Source organism: Eurosta solidaginis, chromosome 3 (assembly GCF_040869045.1).
Source record: "Eurosta solidaginis isolate ZX-2024a chromosome 3, ASM4086904v1, whole genome shotgun sequence".
NCBI classification, from domain to species: Eukaryota; Metazoa; Arthropoda; class Insecta; order Diptera; family Tephritidae; genus Eurosta; species Eurosta solidaginis.
Window position 1 is genome coordinate 224,962,867 of NC_090321.1, and position 23,359 is coordinate 224,986,225.

Genomic DNA, 23,359 nt, shown 5'->3' on the forward strand with positions numbered 1-23,359 from the left:
ATATTGCAGCACTACACTAAAACTTAAATACGATTTTGAATGCATGTGATAAGAAATCATTCGTTAAGCATTAAGTAATAGGGAACTAAAATTATCAAGCACAAACCGATCGTTTTCTAAGAGAAAATATTTTGAATACACTCTTACTATCACCTTCTCTTTGTTTCTGTATTGCATCTCTTTACCACTCTACCTCTCTCTTCTTCACACCAAATAAGCTTCCCGCTTTCAACCAGTTAACTTCTTGACTCAAACACCTATTAACCAACTTACAACAGCTACAAATTTAGTTATAGACTTGGCGTGCAGGAAGATACTTTCAGCCATTGAGGCAAAGTTGCAGTTGCGACACAAAAACAACTAAATTGTGAAAAGAACGAAATTTTAGCAAAACAAGGCGGAAGTGCCGCACTGCTATCAACATTTTTGGAAAAAAAGTAGTATTTAAAAAAAATGGCGAAATTAGTAGCTTTTCTGTTGCAAGTAAGTGTTAAATTAACCAAAATTTGGTTGTAGGAAGTGTTTAAAAGCGCAGTCATTTTTAAGCATATATGTAAGTCCAGAGTATGAGCAAGTGCTTCGCTTTAATTGGGTTATGAGTGGAATGAGCTGCTCGTAAAGTGGGTCAGCGTTATAGAGCAATTTTGTTATATCGTATGAGTTCAGTTTTTACAGATGGGTATATGCTGCAGATGAGTTATGTGTACGTGCAAAGGAATTTGTGTTGTTTATGGTATTCTAATATTTGTTTCAATTAACACATTTAAAACGAAGCTCGTACATTTGAATTAAAGTGGCATATTTTCCTTTTTAGCAGAAGTTCGATAAATTTATGCATGGTGTGTGTGGGTGTGTGTGTGCCTAAGTGTGCTTAACACTTACGTATGCAGTTAAGTCTAAAATGTAGAAGCACATTACTAACAATAACAAAAACAAACAATTTATTAACTTTCCGCCATAGTACGTGCTGTGGTGTTGTGCTCATCCGCAAAGTGTTGCTTTCGAAAATTCGTAGTTGTCGTGTGGGGCGTTGTTTTTTAATGATGTGTTTGCCATACAAATTGCTTGTGAAAAAGTTAAAAACATGAAATTGTATGTTTCTTGAAGTTTCTTCGAGCCACACATAGGGCCTCCACGGCAGAAGTGCCAACCTTAAGTGCCAAATCACGAATCTGATAAATAATTTAAATTTAAAGTGCAAACTTAGGGTGTTGACAGTTTTTCATGCCAACTCAAAACTTATATGACTTTTTATGAAACTACATCTGTGGGAATACAAATAAGGGTATATGAGTATTTAATACTCTATAAGTATGCTTGAAGTCTACTTTACAAATCCGAAGACATAACAACCAAAGCAATCACACAAGAACAACAAATAGGATTTGACGGAATGATAATTCTCTACTCGATTTCGATTAGTCTCTTAAGACAAAGGGTTTTCCCGAATTAGTCTCAAATACTAGTTTCCAACGTTTTTACCAGCTGAAAAGGGCGTTCCGACCATTATTTGGAAAATGTTTGCCTCAATATCGACACATGCTCGTCCTTCACTCATACACAAACACAACTCGATTGTCAATAGAAACAAAAGAACGTCAGCAAGTTTTTAATTGGTGTTGGGTGAGTTTTTGGTTATTATTGTGTTTATTAGAGCTTTTTGGCAGGTCAAATGAAGACAAAACTAAAGTTTTTCTTTTCCTCCTACGCGCTTCGTTATATTTCTTCATCTTCATCAGGAAGAACTCAAGCTTGAGTTAAATTTTTTACATAAAAGGTACCGAAAAGGCCGATGTGTTGGCAAAGGAGGGTGCAACACTCGCTACACTGAAACTACAATAGACGTCCCAATGCAGACGCATGTGGGAGATCAAAAGGAGATAGGAGGATCCATCAAACAGGAAAGACGTGGACAAAATTGCGGAACTGCAAAATTTTTAAAATCGTGTGCAAAGCCTACAGTATTAGACTCAAAATCTGGCACATATCTCTGAAGTGAGAAGACTTAAAGCATACGATGGACATACTAACTGGACACTGCCTTCTGGAATCACATGCTTATAAGTTAGGCTTCGTCAATAACAGCAGGCGTAAGAAGTGCAAGCTGCAGGAATAAACGGTTGAGCACGTTCTGTGTTCGCGTCCTGCGCTCGCCAGGTTATAGCTCCAGCTATAAGGGGTGGCAGAGTTGCAAAATATCGAGGCATCAATTACGCTGGGTCCTAGAAAACTTCTAGTATTTGCCAAGAGGATGGAATTATTCTATAACATAAGTCCTGGCGCCTGATTGGGGCACCAGCAGACTCAGAAGACTTATCGTACTTTGGTCTGCCTTCAAGATTTTTCAGGAGTTTAGTTCAGTCCTTTTCGCGTTACCGGTTACCATGACGTCAGATTGCCAGGTATGTACATCATTAACTATCTAATCTATAAAATATCTGATTTTTGGCAGATATTTGCCACTTATGATGTCAGAGGTGTTATCTGCATTCATCAACTTATACAGATTCACATTTCAATGATTACATATATATGTACTTGAAGTTTAATTCATAACCTCTCTCAATTTCTAACGTCGTAATCACTTTCCCATGCTCTACAGTGTTAAGAAATTTAGTTTCGCTGCCGTTTGATTTTGAAGCTTGATATATTATTTTTACTTTTAATAAATAATCGCATATATTTATTCCTGCACACACAAGCACTTATGTACGTTAGGGTGGGCCAATTTTTTTTGGCTTACTTTTGTTTTGTATTTGGATAGATAATAGAGGCACACAAAATAAAAAGTGGCTTGTAGCTTAGATCGTTGAGACATTTTTTTTCCGGACCATACTCAAAAGTTTTGTTTAGATGCCAAAATATAACTTTAAATATAAGCCTCTAATATTGGTGGACTGCATCGCGTTATTAGATTTAAGATAAACATTACCATAATAATACTTAAAATAATCTCGGAGTGATCCTGTAACAGTCCTAAAATGATTTCGAAACAGTCTCGACCTGAAATTGTTCTAAACTGGTCCCGAAATAGCCTCGAAATGATTCCTGTAATGATCCTGAAGATGCCCCGAAATTGCATCTAAATAGTTTCGACATGTTCTCAAAATAATCCTGAAGTGTTCTGAAGTTAAATTGAAATATTTACGAAACAGTCCTGAAGTACTTCCACGATAGAACTCCATCTGCTTCTAAATTTGATAAAAATCCGTCAAACCGTTACGCACGGACAGAGATGGCACATAGCTCCATATTTAAATGATCTGATATGTCTTCTTCTTATGAAAAAACAATATATATATATGCATCGATGTGTTCTCATTTCAATGGAAAAATACTATCCCTAAACTAACCAAAAGTCCCGTTTATACTCCCGACCGTAACTTAAATTTTCAATTGTCTATAGAGAATTAAAACAAAAAAATACTTGACGCAACTTTGGGTTTTCCTACTGATTGGCGGGACGGCAGCTACATGTTTAAAGCCAGCTCCGAATAGCAGCTGCAAGGCAGATGAATTTTCTCGCAGAACCTTTTCGTGCCAGAAGTACACTCGAACCGTTTGCCAAACCTCTGCCAAAGAGGGAACCCGCCTAGAAAATTTTTTTTCACATTGAAAAAACTTTTTTTAATGGTTTTATTTTGCTTGACTTGACAGGCCGGCCTCACGGCCGTTGTGAACGAATTTTGTAATTGAAATTTAAGTAACTTCCCGATAAGCTACAAGCTTGAAACTTGGAATATAGTTAAGAACCTGCTGACAATGCAATAATAAAAAAACTCCGATAGGTGGCGCATGGATCGAAATATTTCAAAAAATCGTATTTGTGTCACATTTGGTTCATATTTGGAACACATAACACATACATGAATAGAAAGCGAGCTATGAAAAAAATCGCCGCTAGGTGGCGCAAGGATGGAGATATTCAAAAAAATCGTATTTGTGGCCCGATTGGGCTCATATTTGGAACACATAATACATACAAGAATAGAAAGAGACCTATGAAAAAATCGCCGCTAGGTGGCGCAAGGATCGAAATATTCAAAAAAATCGTATTTGTGGTCCGATTTGGTCCATATTTGGAACACACAATACATACATGAATAGAAAGGGACCTATGATGTCCGATTTGGCTCATATTTGGAACAAATATTACATACAGTCCGGTATTTTGGAGTTGGAGGAGGGACAAGCATACGTGGCGCAGAGTCGAGTAAAGTCTTTGGAAGGATTATGTATTGAGGACTTAGATTGTAACAAATTGTCAGGAAAGAGTCCTTGTAATAATGAGTCACTAAATGAACTAAATAGAATGAGAAATAATAGGCAATTAAATAAAGACTAAAAACTTGAAAATAAAATAATTTTAAATAAAATTTTAAGTTAAACGGTTTTATTTAAAACAATACTTACATGAAGTAATAATAATACTAAAAGCTAGAAAATAATTAAGTAGGTCCTAGGTACTAGTCATCACACTCCTCATCGATCTAGGGCGTTGATCAGACAATTAAATAAAAGCTTTGGGCGCATGAAATTTCTAAAAATGTGAGGCGTAGCATAACCTGATTAAGGTTCAGTTGATTTTACTTATGACTATCAATAGAAATTTGACTCGTCCAACGCTTTTATTTAATTGTCTTATCAACGCCCTAGATTGATGAGGAGTGTGATGACTAGTACCTAGGACCTACCTAATTATTTTCTAGCTCTTAGTATTATTATTACTTCATATAATTAAACCGTTTAGCTTAAAGTTTTTTTTTATTATTTTATTTAATTTTTGATCTTGCTTTGCCTGGGACTTGAACCCAAGACCTTCGGTGTGGTAAGCGGAGCACGCTGCCACTACACCACGGTGGTCACACATAGAAATGTGAAATTTAACATATAACATAAAATATTTGACCACCCGAATGCGAAATAATTGCATAACATTTGCAAATGCTGATGCGTGAATATGCGTATGTGTAGATATGTGTGTATGTATATATAATGGTTAAGCACGTAAATATTTTATAACCATAAAATCTTATTATCAACTGTTTTTGTTGTAAATTTACCAATTTTTGTTTCATTATTTTTGCAGTTACTATTATTTATGAGCTGTACGTGGCAATTTGGCTACGCTACCGTTCAACCACGAGCACCTAATTTTCAATATTTTGAGAGGTAAATCCAATTAGGGAAAAATATTTAATATTACTTCAAAATAATTCCGTATTTTCTAGGCCAAAATACCGCTATCCGTATTATGATGAAAATGGTCGAGGCAAATTACTTTATGGCTACGGTGGGCCTGATTTGTACCAATACAAAACATATACCCCACTTGAGGGTATACATTAGCCATACTCTGATGGGAGAACGTTAGAACATAAATACTTTTAATATTATTATTAACTTAGTTTATTTAGTTTAATTTATATATCGAATCGAATGATAATTATTATTTTTTAAATAAATTTTATAATTCTTAGAAGGAGTTTGGTGAACATACACAGTTTAACAAAGTCGTTTTATGAATAAAATCATCACCGTCATCGTCATCACTAGCCATGTTTTTTTTTACAAGAAAAAAAACGCTTATCTTCGCTTCGATAATGCTTAGACGACCCATCTAGCGGCAGTGGTTAAATAACTAGCTACAGAACAGGGTGTACCTAAAATCGGAGACACAAACTTCTGGTGGCCATAATGTATAACATATAGCTGATTCAGTTGCGATGAATAGTGGAGACGTACCATTTCAAGAGGTGATACATAGAATTAGGGTAGAGGTGAAACATATATACATATTTCAGTTACATCTGAGTATAATAGCTGTGTTTTTTTACATCTATATACGTTTACACTTAAATTTTATATGGACTGCTAAGCGTGAAACTTTAAATACACCTCTGAAATTGCCGCCCATAAAATTAGTATTCCTAAATTTCAATACGCATTATACTCAGATGCAACTGAATTATCTACACTAATTCTATGTATCACCTCTTAAAATGGTGCTTTTTCACAATTTATCGCAACTGATTCAGCTATAGGCAGGCGCGAATCTACGGGGGGTCAAATAGGAGACATTTTCCGCCCCCCCCCCCCCCCCCCCAAAAAAAAGCTCCAGAATTTATACATGAATGCCGCTTTTATAAAAATAAAACAAAATTTATGAAACTTTTTGATACCATTTCCTCCCCCACAACCGAACTCACGATCCGCTAATGGCTATAGGTTATACACATATATACAACAGAGGTTAGTGTCTCCGCTTTTCGGTGCTGTAGCTAGTTATTTAACCAATGACGCTAGATGGGCCTCCTAAGCATTATCTAAGCGAGGATAAAGGGTCAATTAATGGTGATTTATAACCATAAAACCATAACCAGATAAAATAGCTGATCGAATCTACCTTATGGAAATCAATGTAATCGATTAATAGTGCCATACCATAACGCTAACGCCATAACCATACATACCATAGCCAACCAATTGGTTTTTGGTTTCTCGCCATATCCATAACCTAAAACTCGTTGAGTTGGTGAATATAATAACTTTTTGCAGATTTTATTCATTGTTTTGGATACGTTATGACTAAGAGACTTATTTTTTGTGGAATATGTTTGTAATTTTTTGCGTTTTCTTCATTTTTATGAAATTTTCACGATTTTTATGTTAAGGCACCATTAATCGATCACATTGGAGATGGTATGGGTATGGTTACGACTATGGCGTTAGGGTTAAGGAAGTTTAGTTAGCCCTTAAACGTTTTTTAAACTTAAACCGTATACGCGTGTAAAGGGCGAAATAATGGTGACTTATAACCAGATAAAACAGCTGATCGAACCTACCTTATGGAAATCAATATAATCGATTAATGGTGCCATACCATAACGGCTAACTCGATTACATTGATTTCCATAAGGTAGGTGGGATCCGCTGTTTTATCTGGTTATGGCTTTATGGTTATAAGTCACCATTAATTCGCCCTTAAAAAAAACACAGCTAAAGCTGGAGACATTGGTGCTTTATCGGTAACCGTATCGGTAACTTTTACCCGCTGATTCGACCAACCTTATGAGAATCAATCGATTATTGGTGCCGCTAAGGTCGTAACCGTATCGTAGCCAACCAATTGGGTTTTGGTTTACCGTCGTAACGATAAACATCTGATTACGTTAGGGATACGGATACAGCGATACGACATACGGCACCAATGACTCCGGCTTAATGCGTATTGAAATTTAGTAGTACAAATTTTATGTGCAGCAATTTCAGAGGTGTATTTAAAGTTTGACGCTTAGTAGTGCATATAAAGTTTAAACGTAAACGTCTATAGATGTAAAAGAAAACACAGCTATTAACTCATTGTAAACCTCAACCCTGGTAAACACTGTCATAAACAGGCGCTCAAGAGCCTAGCGTCTCGAAGCAAGTCACGCCATTCGTCGTCGTTTGGCGATAACTGATGCCAACTGAGAGCATTAAGGGAGATCAAAACTTTATCCACCTGTCTCTCTCCGAACTTCCTAAAACGTCATAATACTGTTCGGTGAGCGAGGGCTTTGCTTTTCATGTGCCTACTTAGCTCAAATTAGCCTTAGTGGCTCTTCGATTTATTTCGGAGCTGACATTATTTTTTCTGCTAATGCTGGTTCCTAGGTAGACAAGGTCCTTCAAAGTTTCGAATTTATCTCTGTCAACAGTGAGTTCGCTACCAATTTGCGGTCGATTTATTGTTTGGTGGTGTCACGAAGTACATCATGCCTTCTTTTACCGCAAGACCCATATTTTCAATATCTTCCTATCCGCCATGCCTGCCGAGGTGTGATGGTAGCGTGCCTATCACACCAATCAGCCTGGGCTCCTGGAAAAATCAGCATCAAAATACATTGGGGAAGCTGTATCTTAACGGATTGGAGAAGTAATTCTCGGAGCTTGTGGTGTTGCTCAACGTCATTTCACATGAATTTATAAGCTTTGCACGGAACTCAATTTAAGACATATTCACGTCATATATTCAACTCCTTTTTGATTTTATTGTCGTGATCTTCTCGAGGATCGGACGGATCGGTATTTGATTTACCACATCTGAGGTCGCACTGATAAAGTCCATTCACTTCAATGATTTTGGACTTCAGTTCTTGGAATATGCTATATAGAACCGCATATGAGATACTAACTCGGCTGATTCCACAGAAATTACCGCGATTTGCGGAGTCCGCTATATTGTGGATTTAAAAGCTAGGCGGGCACCAAGGTATTTCTCAGCGCCTCTATTTTTTGATTGGATAATACCTTTCACATTTGATTACCGCCGAGCCAATCTAATGCGATATGTTCAGAGACGGGCAATGCCACTCCTTAGTACATCACAATATTAAAAGTGTCTGTTGAAAGCACCGCTACAGGACAGAATGAAAAGTAGCACCGTCCCTTATTGAGATAGCTCTGAGCTAGCAGTGCAGTGCTAAGCACGCTCTGTACGTTGGGACCGGTCACCAATATAGTTCCTGCAGGAGTATGAACCAAAAATTTAAATATTTCGTTATCCGTCTTTCGGTCATAATTGCAGTCAGCCATCATCTTCTTCTCACTAACGCCAATCGGGCTCACGTTTCTTTCTCTAACTAATCGTTTATCTTCCCTGTTGGCGTCGAGACTATACACAGCACGCAGCTCGATGGAATCCTAAGTCAAAGATTGCTGTAGTGAGCTGGTGTGAAACCGAGTGGAATAATCATTAGCTGTCTTCTTCGTGAGCAGCTACTTCTTTGTGCTCCAGAGGTGCATGCCCACTTTAGCTGCCAGAAGTTGATATTTGGACACTGACAATATGCCTGCCGTTGATGGCGTCGTGTTCATTGATCAGGACTCATCCAAGTAGCACTGGATAATTTATGATAAAAGAAGAAGAGAAGGAAGTGAGTCATCATCAGCCGTTGGGAGATTTTGCATTGTGGCGTCTGAATTTTCTGACTGTAGTACCGAAGACTATTTCTTGTTCTTACGGTGTTAAAGGCGAAAAGCAAGATTTTTCGGCCAAGGTATGGGTAGTCATAAGTATCGACATTGGCCGCTTAATCCGTTTGTGTTAGACGTTTGTAACATTCAAAACCCTCGCCTTTCCTACCACAGAATCAATACCAGGGCTACGTTTCACCGTGCCCCTTTTCTGTCGTCTGAGGTGTACATTACGAGAATCCATCACACAGTTCGTCGCGTTCCTGTATTGCTGTATTGCAATAGTGAGAGCAAGTGGGAGGGTATCCAAAATGTATAAAAACTTATTCAGCCCAATTCTAAACAAAAATGCCGTGCGAGTCCAATTCATTACTAATTTCAGTGAATACCATATGAAATGCAATTAATACTGTGCATTGTTTATATTTTATTTCTTAATTTCCAACAAATTTGCAACAATAATTAAACTTTTTCAATCTTTTAAACAAAATAAGAAATGTGCAACGAAATTTCAATTGACAAAACAGCTGACTTCGAAAATTCGAAATTCCTGTTCCCCAATTATTGTTCTCCCTAGGAGAACAGAATTGGAGAAATTTTTCCGCGGGAATAAAAAAATCCGCGAGAACAAAATTCCGCGAGAATGTTTAGAATTCGTCTGATAAAAATAATAAATCTTACTGGCAGCACTTCATTCACAAACGTCGCAATGGCTGCACTGAATATGTGGTGAATATAGATAGGAAACCAAAATAGCAGCTGTTAGAAATTCGTCGATTTTGCAAATAAATAAATACCAATAATTCTAAAATATATTGTATTAAAAAATGTCACGCAAAGAAGCGCTTTCACAATTCATAAATCAAATACATGGACGTCCAGTTGTGGTTAAGCTGAATAGTGGCGTTGATTATCGAGGCAGGTGGAAATGATCTCGGGCCAGAGAAGCAGCTTTCGATTTGCAACACATATAAATTTTACTTTTCTTTCCAAACTGCAGGTGTGCTAGCTTGTCTGGATGGTTATATGAATATAGCGCTCGATCAAACAGAAGAATATGTTAATGGTCAGCTGAAAAATAAATATGGCGACGCCTTCATACGCGGTAATAATGTGCTATATATTTCCACACAGAAACGGCGTGTTTAAAAAGTTAATACATTCAGGATCTCTATTCTTTTGTACTTTCATAACTACACTTAGTTTAACATAAATAATTAAAGTATTTAATAAATAGCTTTTATTGTAATTGTAGCAATACAAATTTGTAGCTCAGCATTTTAGCGCGTTGGATAATTACGTGTGCCAAAATCTCTTGGTATTGCACCTTGCCTACGCAGCTGCTCCAATGAATATCCTCTACCAAGCATTTCAACTAATTTTGCGCCTCTTTTGCCGTGACGCCCCTCAAAATATGGACGCCACGCACGTCCAAAATGTGGATTGAATTCAATCTCGCTCGGCTGCGTAAGTGGCGATAGTCCAAAAAATAAATGTTCCACATAATCGAACATTGCTTTCTTTTTTAGAAAATGTTCTTGTAACGGATTTGCTTGTCCTGCTGTTTTAGGATTTTGTGATGGTAAATTTCTAAAATATTCAAAATTGGCCAAATCGAGATTTTGTAAATCAATTATTTCGAATATGTCATTCAGTATTGCGCTGGCGTTGTGTTCTTGTTGTAAGAGTATTAAACTCTAGATACGGGAAAATTATTTTTAAATTAAATCTGTAATAATTAGACAATTTGAATATTAATATACCACTGTTAGTATGAGCGCTCTGGTATGTAAAACTAGCTGCATTTTCCAGCTTCTACTTCAACCTCTACGTACGTGCGTGTAAGGAATTGTACTGATTTTAAAAATATTAATCAGTTGCGCTCAAGCTTTGTATTTACACAGTTGACATAGTAATTCATCTTATTGCAAAATGTATAAATTTATTACAAAATTCATTATTTAACCGATTGCGTTTGTGCGCTAGTACGTCGATAATATGCAACCGGCTACTTTGAATATTGACAGTTATTTAGTGGCTAATTAGTATTCTACGCGCATACGCACTATCAATGACGTTCCATATGTTGGTGGGGTAAAAATAAACTACAACGATGAATATCAGTTATAAGTTGACATTTAATTATGGCCCAGCAGGTTTTTTTGTGTTATTCGATTTGTAAAGCTGCTTAGCATTTGTGCCTTGCTTATGAGAAGGCAAAGTACTATGAACATTGATAACACTACCCAAGACCTTCGGGAGTGTATTTATCAGTCTAGAAGATTCAATATGGTGCCAGGTCTAGTACCTTAATAGCCCTTGTTACCGGATCTACATATATCCGGCAAAGGACCATCAACATTTATAAAACTCTCCAAACCCTTTGAGGATTGTCTTTATCGCTAAATAAAAAAAAGAGACAAGCTGTGGTTCATACATCTACACTAAAAACCTTCAATGAATAAGCAACTTCATTAAATGTCGAATATTCTCTTTACAAATTTTAATCTCCATTGTATTAGTATCTTAACACAAAACACTCTTACAAGCTACAGTACAAAATAGTCTTTACTTTACATACAAATTTACATTGTAATATAAGCACTTTATATATATTTCCTATACATATTCTACATATATTTACTTTACACATTTATATCTAAAATTATAAACATAACACCAGTGGACTGCGAAAATGTTTCGTCATACATAGGCAAGAATTAAACTTTGGTATCAACTTAAACTAACATGCATTATGAAAATTAAATAGAATGAAAATCGAGTTAACTTACATAGAGTTTTACAAATTTGACGTACTTAAGTTCTATCAATTATACCTACATTCACAACCCATAGGGTTTAATTCATACTGTACTCAAATTCGTGTTATAGAAGTGATTAACTGAATAAATTCATTCAGCACGAGCTCAGTTTATTATATTCTTCATGCTCTGCAGCTACCGCACGTTTCGCTTTACGCACTTTATGGTATTGATAGCAAAGTTCAGGTGCCCAAAGCAACACCACCAATAGTAATAGAATATTTTGTGCATGTAAACTGAGTATGTATGAGTGTGTATAATCGCGAATCCAGCCAAGAAATTGACCAACAGTAATAACCAGCACACCTTTGGCAATCATATTTAAACCCAAACCGCCAGGTAGCTTCTCCGGACGACAATGGCTTGATATTGCTAAGTTATTATTGAGTACTGTGGCTGATTTAGACATACCAATGAAGATAGCCATAACAATAATTGTAGTCATATCCATAGACTCAGCCAAAGCTAAAAGAGCAAAAAAATTTTATAATTTTTACAATAGCAATTTTTATTTAGTTAAAGCTTACCAGCACGTGAAATAAGTAAACCAATTGTACCCATCAGAAATACAACACGATACGGTATTTTTAGCTTGTCTGTTATGCATGGTATCAAAAGACGGCATATAATATCAGCGCCGGCTACCGCGGACATACATGTTGCTGTATCGAAAGATGTGAGACCAACAGAGTACTGTTACGAAATGAAGATATATGTATTTAAACCCGTTTAAATTAAAGCCAATCAATCATTATAATAAACCTGCAAGAAATGCGGAAACAGCATAGTAAATTGTATTGTAGATGTATAAACAAGCGCCATGCCCACAATAATGCTTAGGAAGCTCAAATCTTTTAATAATTCTAAATCCATAGCTTGCACCAAACGTTGGCATATGCTGCTACAGCAACTCTTAGCTCCTGCGGTTTTTTGCGGTTGTGTTTTTGTTTCTTCCGCTTTCTTAAGCATGTCAGTGTTTTCAACGACACGCACTTGAAATTGTGGCGATATAGATTTGCTTTTTTCATCATCATCCGTCGAAAGTAAGAGACGTACGTTTTGACGATGGTTATGTATGTTTTGAGCTGTGAATGGCTTCAACAAGGCGGCGCCAAAAAGCTGCAGATATAAAAATTGTTATTATAAGTAATCAAAATAATAAAGAAAAGCTTGCATTCATTGGGAGAAGTGAAATTTAATATAATAAAATAAGAAAGGCATCTTTAACGCGCGCCTAAGTACTTCCTAGAACAAATTGAAACAGTCAGACGCTCCTTAAAGCTGCATCTTTGCTATCTTGGAAGAGACAGGAGCTTTTTTCATAAATTCCCTTCAAAGTGGGTGTAGTCTGAAGCGAATTTCTATATTCGTACATAGAATACAATGTTTGTTAACATTCTGTTTACTAGCTTTATTCAATTCCCTTTAATGGGTTTAAATACGTTTCACTTCAAAAATAGTTTTTGCTTTCAACTCTTGCGAACTCACCCCAAAGAGCGAGAATAATGACATAGTCAAAACAGTAATGCGGAACCCATAGTTTTCCAAAAACAAGCGCACCAAATGTGGCACTGTAACCTGACCAACGCCAGAACCAGCTAAAGCTAAGCCAACAGCACTTCCACGCTTCTCAGTGAAATATGAATTAATAGACATAAACGTTGATGGTGTAATTAAACCGAGTCCCAGACCAACCTGTAATAAATACATTTTTAAATTAGTTATTTTTATATAAAATTGGTTGCATTAAACTTACAAATAAACTATAGCCCACAATGAAATGCCAGCTTTCAATTGCAAAACCGCATACTAATAAACCGAGGGAGACACATAAAACGCCTAAAACTGTAACATTGCGTGGCTTAAATACTTTAATGGCAGGACCAATAAATAAACCAGAAAAATTCAAAGTTAAACTGCTTAAATTAAGTATGAGCGCAGCAGTGAAAGTAGCCTCATGCATGCTTTTCAATTTAGCACCAAATAATAGCCCAAAAACAGAGTATATGTATTGATTTGTCATCTGCGAAGGAATAGAGGTAAAACGAACCACATTCAATTATTATGTTTTAATATACATTTCAATTATTTATGTTTTAATTTACATTTATTAATGCGACAGCAGCCACAATTATCCATCCGTAACCACCATCTGGCACAGCTGCACATTGCACAGTTGCTTGCATTTTGTTGTTGTGGCAATGTTATTCCGAGCGAAGTTAAAAAATATTTCAGCATATAAACCTCTCTATGTGTTGTTCGCTCTAGCACGGTCGCAACTGTAATGAAGAAACAGAAATACATTTTTTATAAATTCCTTATTTCAAATATCTCTTCATTGCGATGCCATATTGCCCCCTTTAAAAGAAATAACTTGACTGCGATAGCACTTCAAAACTATGCTAGTAGCTTATATTTTAATGTGAAGGCAGATTAAGATATATTTTTATTCATACGCAAAAACAACGGCATAGCTTGGCATATGTTTATCAATTTATAACGAAATCAACTTTAATTGGTTGTAAACAACAGACCGCTAATATGTTGTTGTTGTTGTTGTTGTTGTTGCAACAGTGCTTCGCCCCATCCAATAAGTGCGACCGATCAGAAATTGTCATCAATTTCCTCTAACGGGAGTCCCTTTCAACAGGGGTGAACGGGATTCAAGGGGTTGTGTAGCGCAATATATAGCTTCTCCAACCCAATTGTCAACCTCACCTTCGAGCGGCGAATCCCGTTTCACTAACAGACGAGGCTCTGGCGACCCCAAGCTCCTCATGGAACTTGGTGGTGGGGAGGGATGGCCTGAAGGTTCAATGTGGCCATATATATCGTTCCCGAGATGGTCGAACCAGCACCTTAATGGTGCTGTTACCGGAGCGTATCGGATCTGTATCCGACAAAGGACCATCACATCGATAACACTCCCCAAAGCCTTCGGGGAGTAACCTAATCGCTACAACAACAACAGGGGTGAACCATAGTTAGAGGGGCGTTAGAGGTGTTGGTTCCACATTACACATCATAATTGAAGAGATGGTTGGTGAAATGCAAGGTAGAAGCCTAACCTGTTACAGTACCCAGATCGAAGTTGAGCTAAAGTGACGCGCGTTTGTTGTTCTTTGAGCGCGTTTCCCTAGAGAGAGTGCGTTACTCTTCTGCGAGGTCTGGGTATTTTTCTTTAAAAACTGTATTCGTTGAGCAATTCCTGACATAAGGGGTCCGACGGCTGTTTGTGGATATCACTGAGGACCAGCTTGTGCTTTTTTGCTTTATACGGTGGTGTTCTCAGGTACCGTATTACATCATAATGCTTACGGAGATGGCCGCTTAAGCCCCTGGGAGGTGTAGCCTCATCAATCACATGCATGGTGGGCCGAAGGCCGCCAACGCAGAAAGGTGTTCTATTGCAAAAAAAACTATGGATCGGGCCCATATTTCGGACACTCTCGGCGTAATTTTAGGGTTTTTTGTAAATAACTTTCGACAGAAATAAAATTTTTGATTTCCGCTTTCGGATTCTTAAAACGGAGGTCGAGACGCGTTTTTTGATACCACCGCTGATAAAAATTGGTGGTGCACCGCCTTGTAAAACGTTACCAAACATAGAATTAATCCCCTGTCGGGCGGTTAGCTCACCTAACTTTAGTGATTAAATTTGTTTATGCACGATGAAAACATACATGTGTACAACTTTTACACACATTTGCAAAACAATTTTCTAATAAAATATATTTTCATTTATAATCTAATCGTCTCTTAAATCGCACAAATAATGCATTCCCAACCCCGTATTTATCCAACTGCTTGTCATTGAACGCAACAGATTGGAGTAAGAGTAAATAAATATTACACACGTACTTACGATAAATATACGCTCCTTGCACGTATATTTTCTTTTTTTTTGCGCTTTGATGCTGTCGCACATACAGCTAAAATGGTGAGAGTTATATCTGTTCCTCTATACACCAGGTTGATAATGTAATGGCATAGCGGAATGATACAAGGTGGCAGCATGGTGACATACTTACAAACATAAATAAAAGTTCCATGTACTTTGTTTTTGTAAATTCGATGGACAAATGTCAAAATCGTACTGCGCCGGAAGTTGATGTATCAAATCAAATAAAAAAAGTTTATAATCAGCTGTTCCATGCTGCCACCTTGTATCGTTGCGCCATGATGTAATGGTTTTTATTTATATGACTTTCTTTGACAATTTTTGGCGATGTGGAAATGTGAACCTCAGATGACAGCTGTGCGTTCTGTCATTTGCTCCCATGTTCACAGAGTTGTACTAATTATCTCAATTTTATGTTGTTTTTACTTTTTACTTCAAAAAAAAAAATGGTGGTAGGCTTACAAATTTATTACATTTTGATAAGTTGTGTACATATTAGCATATAATAAGTATCTCATCCCTTTATCCTACTTATTATAATTTTAATAACAAGTTAAGTATACATTTTTGCAAGTTATTTTGATTGATATATATATTTTTTTTAAAAGTTCATTACTACTGTTTAACATTTCTTACTTAACATTACGATTTGTACATATCTATATATATATATACATATATTGTTATGGAAACGCATCTACAGTGGAATCAGTAAGGAAGGCGGTCGGCATGATATGTTGGTGCACAGTGGCTAGTCATTGTCGGTTGGGGCGGGTCCTTGCCAACCTTACTGTTCCTGCGCCATAAACAGAAAAATGTTCCTATCATGCCTATCAAAACGAGCAGCTGTCAAATTCAAAACAAACCCGACAGAAGCGCAGAGACCGACTCAAAACGCTTAAAATTCAAAATTAAAACGACATCCGGTCGAACCGGATGCCACGGACAAACCGTTGACTTTCCAACATTTAAAAAAAAAAAATTCAAATTCAAAAAAAAACTGTCAAAAAAAGAAACTAACGATCAAAAAAAAACTAACCGAACCGGAAACGACCGGTTACTAAATCTGAAAAATGAAATAAAAAAAGCTGAAATACAAAGACAAATAAACAAAAGGGAAATACACAAAAAGGGCCGAATATACAGAGGGGCGCCGCGGGTGGTGTTGCGACGCCCGGTGCTTTATCCCACCCTCAAATAACCATGGCCACCGACGCACCTAAATTTCGGTGGCCCCTTACCTGTCTTACCTTATGCCTTCTAAATAATTGGCGACGCCAGCATTCCCATTTCAATTACAAATTTATTTATAATTCATTTTCATTACGGCTTATTACTTAGGATTATGATTTAATTTATATAAGTTTACAGCTAGGTACATTAAAGTGAGCGAAATGATGCCGTACAAAAAGGAGGTTCACTAGGAGTGATTAGTAAGAAAAAAAAGTATGTACATATATTCATTCCTTTTGATATAAACTTGATTTAGATCCAGGTCATATTTACTTTGGTACTGAATTCAAAAAAAAAGTAGACCATCCCAATTGGAGGGTAGGCAGGGGTATACATGGAAGCTTCCTTATACCTGCTCACTTTGTTGTGGGCATATGTCGAATAGCATTGTTTTAAATGAATATGCTTAAATATACGTAAGGACAGACCTATTTGTTCTTACAAATCTCTCGTTTTAAACCACGAACTTTCTTCAAAATACCCTGAAACATATGCAGGTTAGAATTGACCAATAAACGTTTAGCGTTTGACGCAATACTTCAACGTCTGTACTTAAGATTTACATTTTTATTTAGGTGTACGGTGTAAATTAGGCTTTTATTTAAAATTTAAAATATATAAAAAATAAATAAATACTAGGCGCGCTATACCATCGGGGAAATACAGACCGACTTTCCTAAATTAATCATCTAAAACATGTTTACTTGCGAAGTTGAAAAATACAGAAAACTCCAATATACATATGTATGTATGAATACACTAATTTTCAATAAGAACAAATAAAAATAATCTGACACCTTTTAAATATTATATTTAACTTTTACATTTCAAGTATGTGTATATAACATACAAATTGGCATGTCTAGTCCTTTAAGGCTAAATATACATACATAGTCAAGGTATTTATCATCATGCATATGCATCTGATATCAAATCTTTAATTGTATTTATCTTGATTTTAAATTTAATAATCCGAAATTTCCAAATTGGGTATGCCTTCTTGGTTGTCTTTCGTTAATGCAAACCTTACCTAATCTTAGTCAGAAAATTCTATACGAAATTGGCATAGCCAGGACATATGCGAAATTTTATTTAGGGTTACCACAAAGCATAGCATTAGTTTTGCGTATTTAACGCAAAGGTACAATAGTGGTGGAATTCAAACGTAATACAACGGCTGGCATTCTCCAGCTGACTAAACTTAGGCAAGTATTTCATAAGGGGGGTTGCATACATATGTGCAACCTAAGTGGTCGTATGCTTATATGTACATATACCCCTACTCACTACGCACCTTGGTACATTTTCTAGGTGGCTGCACTCGACGCGCACTCTAATGGGGCATATGTCTATATATGCATATAACTATACCCAATTTAGGTAGCTAATCATACGTGTAAATGGGTGGCGATTAGATGTAAATAGTGTTAGTGTCGTATATCATGTTTCGTGTGCCCACCCTTATGTACGTGTACCTAGGAGTGTATGTAAGCTCCACTCAAGGGGCTTTGGAACGGACTCACCCCTTTATGTGGTTATTGCGGTAGTTGTTCTGGTTGAGGTGGCCGGCTCTGGGTGTGCCCGGCTTATTTCGTTGGGCCTATAGGTAGCGGCCTTTGCTGCTGCGGTTGAACTTGCTGTTGTTGATGTTGCTGATACTGCCGATTCAATTCATTGGCTGTTGTTGTTGAATCTTACCATTTGTTATTTGTGCCAATACGTTCATGTTGCCAAAGACCGTTTTACGTATTCAATACAAAATCGATTTTATAAAGTTGCAATTAATTCAAAAAAAATTTCCCCGGTTTGTTGTTGTTGCCGGTTCAACGGGCCCATGAGCATATAAGGTGTTTGCCACAGGTGGTTGTAATTCTACTGCATCCACATTCATGTACACATAACCGCTTGCAAATGTGTGAACAAATTTTTCAATTGTAGTGAGACTCCTCGCTGTTTTTAATGCGTTCAGCAAAATTCGTATATTTTATACTTAGTAAGGTATGATTGATTGAACATAAAATGGAAGTGCGGCTTTTTATAGTTAATAGCAAAGAAATGTATTATAAAACTATTGCCAAATGTTGTCCTTTTTGATCACTTTTATTTTCCTGCAGATTGATTGATAACGTTGCCGATATCTTTCTGTAGCTTCGGTAATATTTTTTTTTTTTTTACTTTTTCTGCAAAGATATAGCAAATATCACTTTTCTGGTGTGTATCGGGCGGAAACTCATGCTAGAAGAGAAAAATTTTTCTCCTCATGGCCGGTCTGTCTGTTCCCTTCTTTTCCGATATTTTTCATCGCAACCTTTGCCACATCGCTAGGTGTGTTCCCGTGAACACGCTCCCAAGTAGATCGCAGCCATATACCGTAGCAGCAGACCGTAACAAACCTGCTTCGCTTAGAAGGCCCGACGATGGAGCGAACAGGAAACCGGATCCGCTGTGGGAAGCCATTGCCAGGGGCCTCCAATGCCAATCAACGTGGGGCACGACTCACCCCTGAGATAAGAGTCTCAAAGTCCTACTACGAAGCTAGCCGGGCAACATAGGTCCATCAAAAAAAAAATTAAGTCAAGTTGGGAGTAATTTCTGTTTCCTAGTTATACGGGCTTTGCGGCAATTAGACATTTGTTATGGAGAACTCGTCAAAACTCCGAAAGATGATTCCTAGAGTTTATAGCTCCCACCGGAATGCAAAACAAAAAAAAAGGTGTAGACATTTTGATCTGGAGAACTCGTCCAAACTCCGAAAGGTTTTAGTGGTTATCGCCCCCACAAAAGGCAAGACAAAAAAAAGAGTATAGACATTTTGATATGGAGAACTCGTCCAAACTCCGAAAGGCTAGTGGTTATCGCCCCCACAGAAGGCCAAAACAAAAAAAAGGTGTAGTCAATGGGAATACTGACATCCCATTCCCCGAAGGCACTCGGGCTCCAAAAAAAATTAAAAAAAAACACAAACTCATTCATTCTTGTCCCTAGTGCTCCCAACCGCAACGCATAAGGGGGTCTTAAGGACCTGCCTCTGGGACTGGTTGGGGCCACTAGGGTCAATGTCCTACACACACAGGTTAGTCCCAACACACCCAGCCGCAACGCAGAGGCGGTCTCTGGGGACGCGCTAGTGGGACTGGCTGGGGGTGCTGAGGCCTCCCGTCCATTCACCCTGGACACCCCTCCTGCCTCCACCGCTATGGGTGGAGCGGCTTCAATGCCCGCTCCCCAGACTGGTGGGACAGGTAAGGGTGCCGCTTGGGATCCCAGCTCAACCCGTCACAATCCAGGTGGTATTCGGTGGTACCACCTGAGACGTGGGCTGAGCTGGGGTCCTACCATTCGCTCACACACTCACACCAGACAACACAAATTCGGCATAAGAAAACTAAAAGAACAAAAAAAAATTTTACTTAAAAAAAAATCCCATTTAGCGGACATATTATTACCAAACCGACTAACGGACAAAACATCCGGCAAACCAAAATCCCAACTACAAAAAAAAATCAAGTGCGTGCAGCACTGCCTCCTCTGGTGAAATGAAAAAAAAAATCCGGAGACTTGACGTAAAGTCCGTGGCTCCTTCGGCCACTGCCCCCGATGACCAGCCCGGACAACCTGATCCGTCTAACCATCCCACCGCAACGTAGGTGGCAGCTCTGTGGCTGCTCACTCGGACTGGTGGGATGGTCAACCTCACAGGTTGACCCGACTGACCCTCGCGGTCAGCGCTTCAGGCGCCACGTTGGGCGCCATCTGTTATGGCGCCCTCAGCAACAGTCAACGATGATCATTCTGGACAACTTGATCCGTCCAACCATCCCACCGCAACGCAGGTGGCTGCTCCTGCGGCTGCACACCTCGGACTGATGGGATGGTCAACTTCACAAGTTGACCAAAATGACCAGCGCGACAGCGCTTCGGGCACCAAACCACGTTGGGCGCCATCTGTTATGGAAACGCATCTACAGTGGAATCAGTAAGGAAGGCGGTCGGCATGATATGTTGGTGCACAGTGGCTAGTCATTGTCGGCTGGGGCGGGTCCTTGCCAACCTTACTGTTCCTGCGCCATAAACAGAAAAATGTTCCTATCATGCCTATCAAAACGAGCAGCTGTCAAATTCAAAACAAACCCGACAGAAGCGCAGAGACCGACTCAAAACGCTTAAAATTCAAAATTAAAACGACATCCGGTCGAACCGGATGCCACGGACAAACCGTTGACTTTCCAACATTTAAAAAAAAAAAATTCAAATTCAAAAAAAAACTGTCAAAAAAAGAAACTAACGATCAAAAAAAAACTAACCGAACCGGAAACGACCGGTTACTAAATCTGAAAAATGAAATAAAAAAAGCTGAAATACAAAGACAAATAAACAAAAGGGAAATACACAAAAAGGGCCGAATATACAGAGGGGCGCCGCGGGTGGTGTTGCGACGCCCGGTGCTTTATCCCACCCTCAAATAACCATGGCCACCGACGCACCTAAATTTCGGTGGCCCCTTACCTGTCTTACCTTATGCCTTCTAAATAATTGGCGACGCCAGCATTCCCATTTCAATTACAAATTTATTTATAATTCATTTTCATTACGGCTTATTACTTAGGATTATGATTTAATTTATATAAGTTTACAGCTAGGTACATTAAAGTGAGCGAAATGATGCCGTACAAAAAGGAGGTTCACTAGGAGTGATTAGTAAGAAAAAAAAGTATGTACATATATTCATTCCTTTTGATATAAACTTGATTTAGATCCAGGTCATATTTACTTTGGTACTGAATTCAAAAAAAAAGTAGACCATCCCAATTGGAGGGTAGGCAGGGGTATACATGGAAGCTTCCTTATACCTGCTCACTTTGTTGTGGGCATATGTCGAATAGCATTGTTTTAAATGAATATGCTTAAATATACGTAAGGACAGACCTATTTGTTCTTACAAATCTCTCGTTTTAAACCACGAACTTTCTTCAAAATACCCTGAAACATATGCAGGTTAGAATTGACCAATAAACGTTTAGCGTTTGACGCAATACTTCAACGTCTGTACTTAAGATTTACATTTTTATTTAGGTGTACGGTGTAAATTAGGCTTTTATTTAAAATTTAAAATATATAAAAAATAAATAAATACTAGGCGCGCTATACCATCGGGGAAATACAGACCGACTTTCCTAAATTAATCATCTAAAACATGTTTACTTGCGAAGTTGAAAAATACAGAAAACTCCAATATACATATGTATGTATGAATACACTAATTTTCAATAAGAACAAATAAAAATAATCTGACACCTTTTAAATATTATATTTAACTTTTACATTTCAAGTATGTGTATATAACATACAAATTGGCATGTCTAGTCCTTTAAGGCTAAATATACATACATAGTCAAGGTATTTATCATCATGCATATGCATCTGATATCAAATCTTTAATTGTATTTATCTTGATTTTAAATTTAATAATCCGAAATTTCCAAATTGGGTATGCCTTCTTGGTTGTCTTTCGTTAATGCAAACCTTACCTAATCTTAGTCAGAAAATTCTATACGAAATTGGCATAGCCAGGACATATGCGAAATTTTATTTAGGGTTACCACAAAGCATAGCATTAGTTTTGCGTATTTAACGCAAAGGTACAATAGTGGTGGAATTCAAACGTAATACAACGGCTGGCATTCTCCAGCTGACTAAACTTAGGCAAGTATTTCATAAGGGGGGTTGCATACATATGTGCAACCTAAGTGGTCGTATGCTTATATGTACATATACCCCTACTCACTACGCACCTTGGTACATTTTCTAGGTGGCTGCACTCGACGCGCACTCTAATGGGGCATATGTCTATATATGCATATAACTATACCCAATTTAGGTAGCTAATCATACGTGTAAATGGGTGGCGATTAGATGTAAATAGTGTTAGTGTCGTATATCATGTTTCGTGTGCCCACCCTTATGTACGTGTACCTAGGAGTGTATGTAAGCTCCACTCAAGGGGCTTTGGAACGGACTCACCCCTTTATGTGGTTATTGCGGTAGTTGTTCTGGTTGAGGTGGCCGGCTCTGGGTGTGCCCGGCTTATTTCGTTGGGCCTATAGGTAGCGGCCTTTGCTGCTGCGGTTGAACTTGCTGTTGTTGATGTTGCTGATACTGCCGATTCAATTCATTGGCTGTTGTTGTTGAATCTTACCATTTGTTATTTGTGCCAATACGTTCATGTTGCCAAAGACCGTTTTACGTATTCAATACAAAATCGATTTTATAAAGTTGCAATTAATTCAAAAAAAATTTCCCCGGTTTGTTGTTGTTGCCGGTTCAACGGGCCCATGAGCATATAAGGTGTTTGCCACAGGTGGTTGTAATTCTACTGCATCCACATTCATGTACACATAACCGCTTGCAAATGTGTGAACAAATTTTTCAATTGTAGTGAGACTCC

The 23,359-nt window shown here is 37.8% G+C and overlaps 4 protein-coding genes across 9 annotated transcripts in view; 2 read left to right on the forward strand and 2 right to left on the reverse strand.

The window, feature by feature from the left end:
* Positions 1-281: 281 nt before the first annotated feature.
* On the forward strand, positions 282-5,513 carry LOC137246989 (uncharacterized). Its single transcript, XM_067778056.1, has 3 exons — positions 282-483; positions 5,090-5,172; positions 5,232-5,513. Exons 1-3 carry the CDS (start codon positions 454-456, stop codon positions 5,347-5,349), a joined length of 231 nt encoding a protein of 76 aa, XP_067634157.1. The 5' UTR covers positions 282-453; the 3' UTR covers positions 5,350-5,513.
* Positions 5,514-9,675: 4,162 nt separating this feature from the next.
* On the reverse strand, positions 9,676-11,246 carry LOC137245127 (uncharacterized). The gene is made up of 2 exons (XM_067775296.1): positions 10,722-11,246; positions 9,676-10,655 (listed from the first exon to the last, which is right to left on the reverse strand). Exons 1-2 carry the CDS (start codon positions 10,761-10,763, stop codon positions 10,239-10,241), a joined length of 459 nt encoding a protein of 152 aa, XP_067631397.1. The 5' UTR covers positions 10,764-11,246; the 3' UTR covers positions 9,676-10,238.
* On the forward strand, positions 9,677-10,222 carry LOC137245128 (U6 snRNA-associated Sm-like protein LSm6). The gene is made up of 2 exons (XM_067775297.1): positions 9,677-9,876; positions 9,959-10,222. The coding sequence occupies exons 1-2, from the start codon at positions 9,786-9,788 to the stop codon at positions 10,105-10,107; spliced, it is 240 nt and encodes a 79-aa protein (XP_067631398.1). The 5' UTR covers positions 9,677-9,785; the 3' UTR covers positions 10,108-10,222.
* A 186-nt stretch (positions 11,247-11,432) lies between the features above and the next one.
* Positions 11,433-23,359, reverse strand: part of LOC137245125 (monocarboxylate transporter 14) — a 43,892-nt gene continuing 31,965 nt past the window's right edge. For 3 of the 6 annotated variants that reach the window (XM_067775290.1, XM_067775293.1, XM_067775288.1), the window contains 6 exons: positions 13,886-14,059; positions 13,537-13,803; positions 13,269-13,475; positions 12,543-12,899; positions 12,308-12,473; positions 11,433-12,245 (listed from right to left, as the gene is read on the reverse strand). In XM_067775290.1, coding sequence (XP_067631391.1) covers positions 11,875-12,245; positions 12,308-12,473; positions 12,543-12,899; positions 13,269-13,475; positions 13,537-13,803; positions 13,886-13,966 — 1,449 coding nt within the window. In that variant the 5' untranslated portion in view covers positions 13,967-14,059 and the 3' untranslated portion in view covers positions 11,433-11,874. Of the gene's footprint in view, positions 12,246-12,307; positions 12,474-12,542; positions 12,900-13,268; positions 13,476-13,536; positions 13,804-13,885; positions 14,060-15,419; positions 15,586-15,641; positions 15,777-23,359 lie in introns of those variants that run through there. The other 3 variants (XM_067775292.1, XM_067775294.1, XM_067775291.1) reach the window with 3 other exon arrangements.

Excerpts from the sequence above, each read along its gene's own strand:
- LOC137246989 (XM_067778056.1), top strand. The coding sequence starts at position 454 with ATGGCGAAATTAGTAGCTTTTCTGTTGCAA. Across the intron at positions 484-5,089 it reads TAGTAGCTTTTCTGTTGCAA|TTACTATTATTTATGAGCTG; the intron begins GTAAGTGTTAAA and ends TTATTTTTGCAG. Across the intron at positions 5,173-5,231 it reads AATTTTCAATATTTTGAGAG|GCCAAAATACCGCTATCCGT; the intron begins GTAAATCCAATT and ends CGTATTTTCTAG.
- LOC137245128 (XM_067775297.1), top strand. The coding sequence starts at position 9,786 with ATGTCACGCAAAGAAGCGCTTTCACAATTCATAAATCAAATACATGGA. Across the intron at positions 9,877-9,958 it reads TAGTGGCGTTGATTATCGAG|GTGTGCTAGCTTGTCTGGAT; the intron begins GCAGGTGGAAAT and ends TCCAAACTGCAG.
- LOC137245127 (XM_067775296.1), bottom strand. The coding sequence starts at position 10,763 with ATGCAGCTAGTTTTACATACCAGAGCGCTCATACTAACAGTG. Across the intron at positions 10,656-10,721 it reads GAGCGCTCATACTAACAGTG|AGTTTAATACTCTTACAACA; the intron begins GTATATTAATAT and ends TCCCGTATCTAG.